Source organism: Microcaecilia unicolor, chromosome 4 (genome assembly GCF_901765095.1).
Source record: "Microcaecilia unicolor chromosome 4, aMicUni1.1, whole genome shotgun sequence".
Taxonomy (NCBI): Eukaryota; Metazoa; Chordata; class Amphibia; order Gymnophiona; family Siphonopidae; genus Microcaecilia; species Microcaecilia unicolor.
Window position 1 is genome coordinate 219,450,972 of NC_044034.1, and position 13,514 is coordinate 219,464,485.

At 45.5% G+C, this 13,514-nt stretch overlaps 1 protein-coding gene across 1 annotated transcript in view; it reads left to right on the forward strand.

Moving 5' to 3' along the window:
- Positions 1–13,514, forward strand: part of AP2A2 (adaptor related protein complex 2 subunit alpha 2) — a 279,757-nt gene that overhangs the window by 146,200 nt on the left and 120,043 nt on the right. Inside the window, 1 exon segment of the mRNA XM_030201248.1 lies at positions 2,997–3,134. Within this exon segment, the coding sequence (XP_030057108.1) occupies positions 2,997–3,134 (138 nt within the window).

Genomic DNA, 13,514 nt, shown 5'->3' on the forward strand with positions numbered 1-13,514 from the left:
CACCTCAGTTGCATGCAGTCTCACCAAATACAGAATGACAAATTAAGACATAGAAATATGAAGTCAAAAATTGAACTAGGAACCCCCGAGGAGTCAAATGTGGCACGTAACACAACGCTGGAGAAATAAATAGAAATGCATTTCCTCTTGTACTGAACAAGTACAAAGACATCCATGATGTGCATTTCCCAAAGCTAACATAATGTAGTTAGTTTTAAAAATAAATTCAAAAATAAATCTTTCTCTTTAGACATTTTTTTTTTTAGATAAATAGAAACAGGGTGAATATGTGTTGACCTTTGTAAGGTACATACATATTCACCCCCCACCCCCCCACCCCCCTGTGTTTTATGTTCTTATGGTCTTAGTGGTTTTTTTTTCAGAATGTTTAGGTAGCTTTTTTGGTTGGTTTATTTTATAGGTGGATGATATATGTCAAGCTAAGCTACGTTTTGTGGAAATCTGGCTATTTTTCACCTGATACCAAAAGCACCTTTTTGAGCCTTTCTAAGCTGCCGCACTGCTACTGCTTTTTATCTGCATGTACTTTGCAGTTGATTTTCTCCTTTTGTTGTGACATTGTATTTTTCAGACATGTTGGTCCCAGTTTCTCTTTTTTTGCTTTCCTGCCTGTCTTCTGCTAATACTTTCCAGTGCCTGCTGTCCATTTACCATTTTCTCCTCTCTTTTTCCATTTCTCAAGTCTCTGATTTTTTTTCTGTCCCTCTTTTTCTCTTCCTCCCTTTTCTTCCTCTGTCCACACAAATTTCACCCTTTCATTCTAATCTATCTTTCCCTTTTTAATTTTCACTCACCTATCAATTTTCCATCTTCCTCTCCTTCTCCTCATGAGGCCTCATGGTGCAACTGGTAGGTTGCTTGCCCACGACCTGAGCTTGAATCCTGCATGGGATTTCTGTTAGGTAGCTAGCCTCTGGCCATATCATCTCTCCATCCACTTGGTCAATAAATGAGTACACTGCCTTATCTTGTTGGGGGGGGGGGAGAGGAGATAAAGATGACTGCGGAAGGCAATGGTAATTATCCCACTCTGTCAAGAAACTGTTAGCAAGTGGTGACTCCGATGTCATTAGTGACTTAGGTGACTTCCGTCCCCTTCTCTCTCATTCCCTAGCTTCTCTATTTCTCTCTCACTCTTCACTGGCCTCATGTTTTCTTCTTTCTTCTTGCTCTCCATGTACTCATCTCCTTGGCAGCCTGCTATGATCTCTCCCATATATGGTTCCACCATTCCCAGCATTACACCTCCATATCCCTTTACCCTTGTGACCAAGAATTTTCTCTCTCTTTCCTCTTCTCTGCCCCTATGATTCAACATCTTCCTGTCATCTCTGCTGTTCACTGCTCTGCGGCCCAGCATCTCTCCTCTAGTTCAGTAGGAGAGACCAACCATACAAGCCCCAGCATTCTCTGTTAATTTGTTGTGAGCTGTGCTCCTTCCTTGGGTAACAGCAGTACGTGACACTTAATTTGATTTCAGTTCCAATATGCCGAGTTAATAGGAATTGAAAGTAGCGGCATAGCAAGGCCGGCTGACACCCAGGGCAGGTCGCCGCTGCGCACCCCCCCCCCCCCCCCCCCCGGAGTGCATCTTTACCGCTGACGCTCTGCCCTGCCGAGTGCACGTCGTCTCTGGGAGCTGCGTCGGCTTCGTTGGTTCCCTGCTTTCTCTGCCCCGGAACAGGAAGTAACCTGTTCCGGGGCAAAGAGAGCAGGTAACCAGCGGCGCCGACACCCCCCCCCCCCCAGCGCGTGCACCCGGGGCGGACCGCCCCCCCCCCTTCCTGCGCCACTGAGTGAAAGCATATTATGTGCCACTTGCTGCTGTGACTCAGGGGAAGGAGTGCAGTTCACAACAAAATGCTGGGGCTTCTGTGATCATGTCTCCTGCTGTTGCATTTCCTGCTGCCACTGCAGCCTCAGTGCCCCTCCCAGATCCTTGCAAAACAATAGTGTTGCAACACCCTGGCTGAGAACCACTGGTTTAAGCTATATGTATAGGCACTGATTTCCGGCTGCTGTACACACAGCTTATACTTCTGGCCTGATCACTCAATTTACTATTGTTTTTCTATGTTGTATAAACTATATGAATAGTGGGACGTGTGTATGTATGTGTGTGTGTGTATGTATATATATATATATACTAGCCGTTGAGCCCGTAAAAACGGGCTGGTATAGAGGTTTTCCTCCCCCCGCGGTCACCACCGCTCCCCTCCCCCCCTCGAAGTCGTCGCCGCCGCCACCCCTCCACTTGGTCCGGGCCCTCTCTTCACTTCTGAACTTACAGATCCATTCGCCGAACGCAGCAACGCACATCAGCTGAGCTGCCCCTTCCTTCTCTGCCTGTGTGTGTCCCGCCCTCGCTGACGTTACGTCACAGGAGGGCGGGGCCACAGGCAAAGAAGGAAGGGCTCACTGCAGCTCAGCTGATGTGCGTTGCTGCGTTCGGCGAATGGATCTGTAAGTTCAGAAGGGAAGAGAGGGCCCGGGCCGGGTGGAGGGGTGGCGGCGGCGACTCCGAGTGGGGGGGGGAGCGGTAGCAACGTCGGCGGCGCAGTTTCCCTCTCTGTCCCGCCCCCCCCCCCCCCCCCCCCCCCCCGTCATCACGTATTGACGCGTGGGCGGGACAGAGAGGGAAGTCTCTACTGCGCATTTGCAGTGAGTACGGTCACTCGCCGTTTATATGTTTGAGATATATATATATATATATATATATTTAATTTTTGGGTTGACCTTTACTGTAAATGTAGTTCCACTGAATATATGAATTATTTGACATGTCTAGATGTATGAAATTGTATTCTAAACCTTCCACTGAAAACTGATCATGGGTGTCTCAAGCTTGTATTTATGGGAGAGAGCAATATGGGACAATTTTTGTCTGTTTATTTGCTAGATGCTTCTGAGCTAACCATAGTGTGGAAGACCCTACGCTATCTCTGGTCATCAAATGATTTTGATTGCTTTTGCAGACAGAGAGAGATGTGAGCGTAAGACAGAGAGCAGTGGATCTCCTGTATGCCATGTGTGATCGAAGCAATGCCCAGCAAATTGTGGCTGAGATGCTGAATTACCTGGAGACAGCTGATTACTCCATCCGGGAAGAGATTGTAAGTGCTCTATGCATGTCTGGTTTTCCTCTGAGGCTTTTCTAAAGAAATTTCAAAATTCACTTAACATCTAAATTATTTTAACTAGAATAGGTGTCTTTATTCAGTTAATCATTCCCCAACCACACATAGCAATTTTGGAAACTGATGGCTTAACACAAGAAACAAAAACAGAGAAAAATAACTGTGGCTCTAAAAAATCAAATTAGACAAAAATATTGACGACCAGTGTTGATGCAAGATATATATTACTTTTCTTGCTAACACAAGGAAAAGACCTCAATACACCCAAACGCCAACTTAAATTCTAGCATCTTTCACTGGGGTTATGGTGGTCATCGGTCTTAAAATGTCGTACTATATTTTTTTAATCCGTTTTTATTTATTACATTTTAGTCCTTAGTTTAAAACGTAAATGTATTTTTTAATTATTTGTTTCTTCCTGCAAATAACTTTCATTTATTTATTCCAAAAATGCTTGTTAATCTTATTTCTAGAAGAAAAAAAATTTGAGCACTTAGCTAACACCCGACGGTGGCCAGTTCCGTTTCACTTCTATGGCAGGAAGAAACTGGACTCTTCAATATTTTTGTTTAACACAAGAAACCACATCGTTTCTATTAAGTAAAGGTCCTGTTTTGATGATAGAGCAGTGTGCTTGACTGGGAATATGAAGTACAAAATGATACATTAAACAGAGATGTTACTTTATATATCTTCATTATGCACCATGGCTAGTATTCCTTGCAGCTGTTCAGACCATTGATTCTGGCCCCATAATGACGCAAGCTCAGTAATACTGTCCACTTATGCCTTACTGCTTTTTATAAACTCTGTGATTAAAAAAAAAAAACAGGAAAAAATAGTTCAGAAGACATTTAATAGCACATTTAAAAGCCTCTATTTGGTGGTGGAGATGGCAACTGTTGTGATTCAGCCTGGCTGTTTTCACTCAGTTGGTGAAAAATACCCCATCTACAAGTTTTAAAAAAATACTGGGTTCTGAATTAGGAGTTTGCACCCAAGCAAGAGACTGAGTTATTGTGGACAGTTGGGGGCCAGTGTTAAACATGATGGGGCCCAAGGCAGAAATTTATTAGGGGGGACCCACTTGCAGGCTAGATCGTCAGGTAAAGGGCAATTTGCTCTAGTTGCACCCCCACTAATGCAAGCACTCTGGACAATACATTATGATGTAGCTGCAAAAAAAAAAAAAAAAAGCAAATAGAATGTTAGGTGCTACTGTCTCTATGTAAGTCTCTGATACTATTTAGAGGGTCAAAAATTTACGTCGGGCGTGGATGCTGTTCAAAACACCATCCTGGAAGCCCAGGCCAAATATATTCCGCGTATTAAAAAAGGAGGACGGAAGACCAAACAGCCGGTATGGTTAAAAAGTGAGGTGAAGGAAGCTATTAGAGCTAAAAGAAAATCCTACAGAAAATGGAAGAAAGAGCAGACTGAAATTAATAAGAAATAGCATAAGGAATGTCAAGTCAAATGCAAAGCGCTGATAAGGAAGGCTAAGAGGAACTTTGAAAAAAAGATTGCATTGGAGGCAAGAACACATAGTAAAAAAGATTTTAAGTATATTAAAAGCAGGAAGCCAGCAAAAGAATCGGTTGGACTGCTGGATGACCGAGGGGTAAAAGAGGCGATCAGGGAAGACAAAGCCATAGCGGAGAAATTAAATTAATTCTTTGCTTCTGTCTTCACCGAGGAAGATTTGGGAGAGATACCGATGTCAGAAATGGTGTTCGAAGTTGACGAGTCGGAGAAACTGAATGAATTCTCTGTAAACCTGGAGGATGTGTAATGGGGCAGTTCTACAAATTGAAGAGTAGCAAATCTCCTGGACTGGATGGTATTCATCCCAGAGTACTGATAGAACTGAAAAATGAACTTGCGGAGCTGCTCTTAGTAATATGTAATTTATCCTTAAAATCGAGCGTGGTACAGGAAGATTGGAGGGTGGCCAATGTAACACTGATTTTTAAAAAAGGTTCCAGAGGAGATCCAGGAAATTATAAACCGGTGAGTCTGACGTCGGTGCTGGGCAAAATGGTAGAGATTATTATAAAGAACAAAATTACAGAGCATATTCAAAAGCATGAATTAGTGAGACAAAGCCAATATGGATTTACTGAAGGGAAATCTTGCCTCACCAATATATTACATTTCTTTGAAGGGGTGAACAAACATGTGAATAAAGTTGAGCCGGTTGATATGTATCTGGATTTTCAGACGGCGTTTGACAAAGTACCTCATGAAACACTCCAGAGGAAATTGGAGAGTCATGGGATAGGAGGTACTGTCCTATTATGGATTAAAAACTGATTAAAAGATAGAAAACAAAGAGTAGGGTTAAATGGTCAGTATTCTCAATGGAGAAGGGTAGTTAGTGGGGTTCCCCAGGGGTCTGCTGGGACCGCTGCTTTTTAACATATTTATAAATGACCTAGATTTGGGAGTATCTAGTGAGATCATAAAATTTGCTTACGACACAAAGTTATTCAAAGTCGTTAAATCGCGGGAGGTTTGTAAAACATTACAACAGGACCTTACAAGACTGGGACACTGGCGTCTAAATAGCAGATGACATTTAATGTGAGCAAGTACAAAGTGATGCATGTGGGAAAGCTCTGTACCCCCTGCCGTGTGGCACCCAGTCATCCTTTAAGACGTTGACCACCATGAAGGATGCCACTGCCTGTGTGCTGCTTTGTGTGCCAACATGTTTTTACATGTGGAATAACTGACAGCACTTGAGGGCTTTTTGAATTATCAGTATCCTTAATTGCATTTGTGTTTTGGTGCAAATGAAAATAGATATGTTCCTCAAGAACAGATGCTTCAAAACACGCATGTGGTAGAGGGTTTTGTGGAATATGGGTGGTGCACTTCCACCTGGAAACAAAATCAATGGCAGCATGGATCACCAGTTTGCATATTAAATTTCTCCAGTCATTCTGCCTACTATCAAACCATGAATGTTTTGCTGCTTAAGATAATTTGTGTTAGTCATGATCAATTAATTAAAAACGGCTGATTTTGGGATCTTGCCAGGTATATTGTGACCTGGATTGGCCACTGTTGGAAACAGGATGCTGGGCTTGATGGACTTTTGGTCTTTCCCAGTATGGCAATACTTATGTACGTGTCCTCTTGAGTTAGGGATCCAGAGAAGCTCGGTTTTACTTGGGTTCAGTTTGTTTGTTGTGTTTAGCCCATTCTTGAATTAATGTTAGACAGGTAATCTGTAGGTAAGTCAGGTTCAGTGGGTATGAATAGCTGCACATCATCCTCGTAGATGTAGAACTGAGTGTCCATTGACCTAATCAGCTCGGCTAGTGGCTCGAGGTAGATATTGAACAGGATAGATGTCAGTATCAATCCTTGTGTATACTTTGGAAGAAAGATGAGAGAGAGGATAGAAATTTAAATACCTCCATAGTGTAAATGCATAGGAGGCAGGTATTTCAATTGAAAGGGAAACTCTGGGTGAAGCTGAAAGAGGATAGTCTCAGGAGTAACTCTTAAGGAAATACTACACAAAGGGTGATGGAGGTGGTGGAAACAGATAATATAGGAATTCGAGAAAGCATTAATTAAGCATTTAGGATCTTGGAGGAAGCGATAGTAGATGGATGAGTAGACTGGATAGGCCATATGTTCTTCATCTACTGTTTTTTTGTTTCGCTGGAGGGGCTAATGCAACCTCCTGCACCTTTCTCACCCCCCCATTTGAATGCTCCTGAGAGCTGAAAGAGCTGGTTGGATGATGAATAGGTGTATTTTCACTAAAGTACAACAGTGGCCTCCCTCTTCCTGTCTTTAAGGGCTGATTCAGTCTCCCTGCTGGTGGTTTAACACTAAGGTGCAAAGGTGCAGCTTTCAGAAGCAATCTTAAAAAAAAAAAAAAATAGGCTGGTAGTTGGCTAGGGAGGATGAAAAAGAGCCAGAGAAGCAGCCAGGTCAATGCAAAGCAAACTGGGGGATTTTTCAGGGACCTGGAAAAAAAGAATACTGGCACTGAGTTAAAGCCTTGTGGGATGGGGTGTATGCAGTGAGAGCTGGCGGGATTGGGAGAGAGAAAACTGGGGTGAGGCTATTGAGTCTGGAGAGGACGGAGAAACAGCTAAGGTGAGAGGAAAACTCTTATGTATGTGTGCTGAGTAAGGTCAAATTAAGGGAAGGATAGAGATGAATGCTGAAGGCAGTGTACTAGGTCAGCACATGATACAATTTGCATGAAAATGTACAAAGTTCTATATTTTTATGATGTAATGTTTTCTATATTGCATCCTCAATGACTTGTAACTCAAAAGTGATGGTTATATTATGTGGGCAAATAGTCTGCAGAATTTTGCAGAAATCTAAAATTTGAGCAGAATTTTTACGGTTTTTATTTTGTGTACAATTCTCCCAGGAGTATAATTTGTCTACAAAAGCAGCCATTTTTAATTCATTGATCATGATTGACTAACACTAATTATCTTAAACAGCAAAACATTCATGGTTGATAGTAGGCAGAATGACTGGAGAAATTTAATATGCAAACTGGTGATCCATGCTGCCATTGATTTTTGTTTCTAGGTGGAAGTGCACCACCCATATTCCACAAAACCCTCTACCACATGCGTGTTTTGAAGCATCTGTTCTTGAGGAACATATCTATTTTCATTTGCACCAAAACACAAATGCAATTAAGGATACTGATAATTCAAAAAGCCTTCAAGTGCTCTCAGTTATTCCACATGTAAAAACATGTTGGCACACAAAGCAGCACACAGGCAGTGGCATCCTTCATGGTGGTCAACGTCTTAAAGGATGACTGGGTGCCACATGTCAGGGGGTACAGAGCTTACTGTTCCCTGGTCCCCATAGGGCTTTCATGTTGCAAACCACAGAAGTGCTCAATATGAGGTTAGTGCAATTTATCAAAATAAAAAACCTTTGAAACTCTTGTCTTCACATTTTTCAGCAAAGTTTTGCGTGGACAGACTTTTGACTTCACTGCATAAGCCCCCTTTGAGCCTTTTTAGGGGAGGTCATCAGTCTACATTACTACATGCTACCCACGGTCCAGAAAACTGAGTTCTGAATTTGAGGGACATAATTCCTAACTTTGGTTATTAATGGGTAAAATTTCAGAAGCGTATTTGGGATATGTCCATGTAATTTAGGAAGATACATAAACGTGGAGACATACATTCAAATAGCTGGCTATAAATGTGTGTATACTGTACTATGTCTATAGTAAACTTGCATTGTTTTCCTGCGGATGTGGTGACGTTGAAGTGTTTTAAATATGTATTCTCCGAGGACAAGCAGGCTGCTTGTTCTTACATGTGGGTCGACGTCCGCGTCGGCCTAGGAATCGGCATTTTGCAAGCAAAATATAAAAAAGGTTTTGCCAGAGTCTTCTGGCTTGCGTACGCGGACTGATTTCCCGCCGGTCGTGTGAACGCGTTCCCTCAGTTTTCTTTTGTCCGCGTTGAGGTGCGGTAGGTTTTTATCTATCCCTCTCAGGCCAAGGAAAAGAGTCTTTGCAAATATTTCGCTGTTTGTTCTTTATTTTGTTGTTTATTTTATTTATTGTGCAGTTTTGAAAAAAAAAAATCCTGTAGTGTCTTTTAGATTTCTTCACTTTTTAAAGTTTCCTTTGTTTTTCGACGCGGCCGGGTTATTCCCTTATTATTTGTGCCCTTTTTTCTTTATCAGGCACAATCGCGTCTTTTGATTTCGCCGAAGCCATTTTTCCTTCCATGTCATCAAAGATACCCAGCGGCTTCAAACGTTGTACTCGGTGCAACCGGACCATCTCGGGTACAGATTCCCACACCTGCTGTATCCAGTGCCTTCATAAGAAGAAACGGACCCAAGCGAGAAGCCCAATGAGAAAAGCTTTTTGGGGCTCAATCCGGTCCTTCGACATCAGTACCGAGGTTGGCGGCATCTGCATCAACATCGAGGGAAGCATCGATGTCGGGAGCAGAGGTAATGGCTGCTGAAAGACCAATTTGCACTGGGAGCAGTGAGGCATCGAGTGGGTCTCCACCTGCCTCTGGGCCTCCTGTTATGCAGCCCCCCCCCCCCCCCCCCCCCAGGACTGACCTTCTTCCATGTCCTCATCGGTACCGAGGAGTTTCGATGACGGGCGTTGAGGGAAGGCGAAGAAGCACCGTCATCATTCTCCTTCGACACATGGTGCCGGGAACTCGGGTGCGTCGAGGGAATTGGCACCCGAGAAGCGTCGGCGCCAAGAGGATCGCTCACCCTCTATTCAGGAGGTCCCCATGCTTTGGTCTTCTGGCAGCCCAGTACCTGCTCCCGAGCCTCAACAGATTCTGCCACCATCTCCGTTACCGACCCTGCAGCCTTGTCCGACTGCGGCTCTCGACGAGCGCATCGGGGCCCTCCTTCCAGAGCTTCTGGAAGGATTGCTGCGCCAATCTGCTGTGTCGGGGGTGCTTGCACCTTCCGTACCATCTGCTGCAGCGGCATCTGGCCCTTTGCCTGTGGTGAGGTCCCTGACCTTGGTGCCGCCTGCAGCATTGGTGTGAGCTGCCACCCAGGTAGACTCCCCATCGACGTCGGTGGAGAAAGCTTCACCAGAGTCCAGGCGGGCGTCGACTTCTCAGCACCACCATTGAGGACGTCGTTCCTCGGCGTCGAGACAGGCTCAGTTTCAGACTGCTCTGAGGGATTTGTCTGATACTGAAGATGAGCGTTCGTGGGAGGAAGAGGTAGATACCAGGTACTTTTCATCTGACAAGTCCTTTGGGATTCCCTCTGAACCTTCCTGTCCACCAGAAAGGAGACTTTCTCCACCGGAGAGTCTATCCTTTATCTCCTATGTCCGGGAAATGGCTGCGGCTATTCCCTTCTCTATGGAGGTTGAGGGTGAGCCCAGGGCTGAGATGCTCAAGGTCCTGGATTATCCTTCTCTGCCTAGAAAGGCTGCAACGACTCCTTTGCATAATGTACTGAAGGAAGTCCTTATGTGAAACTGGTCGTTCCCTCTGTCTAATCTCGTGATCCTGGAAAAAACTCAATCCCAATATCGGATCCACGGTGAGCCTGGATTGATGAGGTCTCAGCTACCTCACAATTCCATGGTGGTGGACTCTGCCCTCAAAAGAGCCAAGAGCACTAGGGACTATGCCTCGGTGCCCCCAGGCAGAGAATCTAGAACCTTGGACTCTTTTGGGAGGAAGGCATATCAGGCCGCTATGCTCGTAGCCAAAATCCAGACATACTAGCTCTTCACGAGCATCCACTTGCGGAACTCGGTGAGGCAACTGTCTAGCTTAGTTGATGCGCTCCCGTCGGAGCAGGCCGAACCTTTTCGCCAGGTGGTCAGGCATCAGAAGGTGTATCAAATTCCTGGCCAGGGATACATTCAACACTTTTGATGTAGTATCCAGAATCGCTTCCCAAGGTATACTGATGCGCAGACTCTCATGGCTGCGTGTCTCTGACCTGGATCATTCGGTCCAGCAGCGGATGGCGGATGTTTCTTGCCGGGGGGATAAACCTTTTGCTGAGAAAGTAGAGGATCTAGTTCACCAGTGAAGAAGCACAATGATGCTATGGATTCTCTCTCCTGCCGGGTGTCTTCTGCTACTACCTCCTTATCTAGGAGGTTTTTGGGAGGGAAGAGGAGTGCTCCCTATTCCTATGCTAGGTGTAGGTACGCTCCTGCTTCTCGGCAGCCTACCTAGGCTCAGTCCCAGTGCACTCGTTCTCGTCAGCAGCGTGCGCCTAAGGCCACTACGGCTCCCCAGCAAAAGCAAGGGATGGGCTTTTGACTGGCTCCAGTTCAGCATAGCCTCAGTAAACGTGTCCATACCGGACAACTTACTGGTTGGGGGGAGGTTAATGTTTTTTCACCAAAGGTGGCCTCTTATAACCTCCGACCGGTGAGTTCTTTAAATTGTCCGGTTAGGATACACCCTTAATCTGGAATCCAAGCCTCCAAATTGCCCACCGAGAACTCAGTCCTATAGCTCCCAGCACAAGCAGGTACTTGCAGAGGAACTCTCCGCCTTTCTACAGGCCCAAGCGGTCGAACCCGTTCCACCAGGGGAAGAAGGGCTGGGATTCTATTCCAGGTACTTCTTTGTGCAAAAGAAAACGGGGGATGCGTCCCATCCTAGACCTAAGAGCCCTGAACAAATTTCTTACTCGAGAAACGTTCAGGATGGTTTCCCTGGGCACCCTTCTTCCCATGATTCAGGAAAACGATTGGCTATGCTCTCTTGACTTAAAGGATGGTAACACACACATCTCGATACTTCCAGCTCACAGGATCTTCGATTTCGGCTAGGAACACAGCACTTTCAGTACCATGTACTGCCTTTTGGCCTGGCGTCTGTGCCCAGAGTGTTTACAAAATGCCTACCTGTAGACACATCATTGCTACGCAGAGTAGGAGTGCATGTGTTTCCTTATCTCGAAGATAACTGGTGAAGAGCACCTCGAAGGAAGGTGCTCTGGAGTCCATGCGAGTGACTATTCAGGTGCTAGAACTACTGGGGTTCGACATCAATTATCCCAAGTCCCATCTCACCCCAGTCCAAAAATTGGAATTCATTGGTGCTCTGCTGAACACTCAGGCAGCTCGAGCTTATCTTCCCGAGGCAAGTGCGGACAACCTTCTGTCCCTGGTGTCCATGGTTTGAGCGTCTCAGCAGGTCACGGCTCGGGAGATGTTGAGATTTCTGGGGCACATGGCCTTCACAGTCCATGTAATGCCCATGGCACGTCTGCATATGAGATCAGCTCAATGGACCCAGCTTCCCAGTGGTTTCAAGCTGCTGGGAACCTAGAGGATGTAACCCAACTATCCACCGACTTTCGGAATTCTTTTCAGTGGTGGACATTTCGATCCAATTTGACCATGGGACGACCATTCCAAGTTCCTCAGCCAAGGAAAGTGCTGATGACGGATGCATCTCTCCTGGGGTGGGGAGCTCATGTAGATGGGCTCCATACTCAGGGAGCCTGGTCCTTTAAGGAAAGAGGTCTGCAGATCAACCTCCTGGAATTAAGAGCGATCTGGAACGCTCTAAAGGCTTTCAGAGATCGGCTGTCCAACAGAGTTATTTTAATTCAGATAGACAGTCAGGTTGCAATGTTTTACACCAACAAGCAGGGTGGCACCGGATCTTGCCCTCTGTGTTAGGAAGCTGTCTAGATGTGGCTTTGGGCTTGTCACAGCATGTTTCTCCAAGCTACTTATGTGGTGGGCGTAAACAGTCTGGCCAACAGGGTGAACAGAATAATGCAACCTCACGAGTGGTCACTGAACATGGGCATAGTCCTCAAGATCTTCCGAGCGTGGGGCACCCCCTCGGTGGATCTTTTTGCCACTAAGATCAATCACAAGGTCCCTCAGTTCTGTTCCAGGCTTCAGGCCCATGACAAACTAGCGTCAGATGCCTTTCTCCTACATTGGAGAACAGGCCTTCTGTATGCGTATCCTCCCATACCTCCAGTAGGGAAGACTTTACTGAAACTCAAGCAAGACTGCGAAACCATGATCTTGATTGCACCCTTCTGGCCGCGTCAGATTTGGTTCCGTCTTGTTCTGGAGTTGTCCTCCGAAGAACCGTGGAGATTGGAGTGTTTTCCAAAACCCTCATCACTCATAACGAGGGGTCACTTCTACATCCCAACCTCCAGGTTCTGGCTCTCACGGCCTGGATGTTGAGAGCTTAGAATTTGCCTCCTTGGTTCTTTTGTAGGGTGTCTCTCGAGTCTTGCTTGCTTCCAGAAGAGATTCCACAAAGAGGTGTTACTCTTTCAGTTGGAGGAGGTTTGCCGTCTGGTGTTACAGCGAAGCCCTAGATTCTCTTTCTTATCCTACACAGACCCTGCTTGAATACCTTCTACACTTGTCAGAGTCTGGTCTCAAGACCAACTCCGTAAGAGTTCATCTTAGTGAGATTAGTGCTTATCATTGCCGTGTAGAGGGTAAGCCTATCTCTGGACAGCCTTTAGTTGTTCGCTTCAGAGGTTTGCTTTTGTCATTTCAAACCTCCACCGGTGTCATGGGATCTCAACGTCGTTCTAACCCAGCTGATGAAAGCTCCTTTTGAGTCACTGAAATCCTGCCCTGAAGTACTTGACCTGGAAGGTCATTTTCTTGGTGGCTGTTACTTGAGCTTGTAGAATCAGTGAGCTTCAGTCCTTGGTAGTACATGCACATTATATCAAATTTCATCACAACAGAGTAGTCCTCCGCACACACCCTAAGTTCCTGCCAAAGGTGGTGTCGGAGTTCCATTTGAACCAGTCAATTGTCTTGCCAACATTCTTTCCCCATCCTCATACCAGACCTGGCGAAAGCAGCTTTTATACCTTGGACTGCAA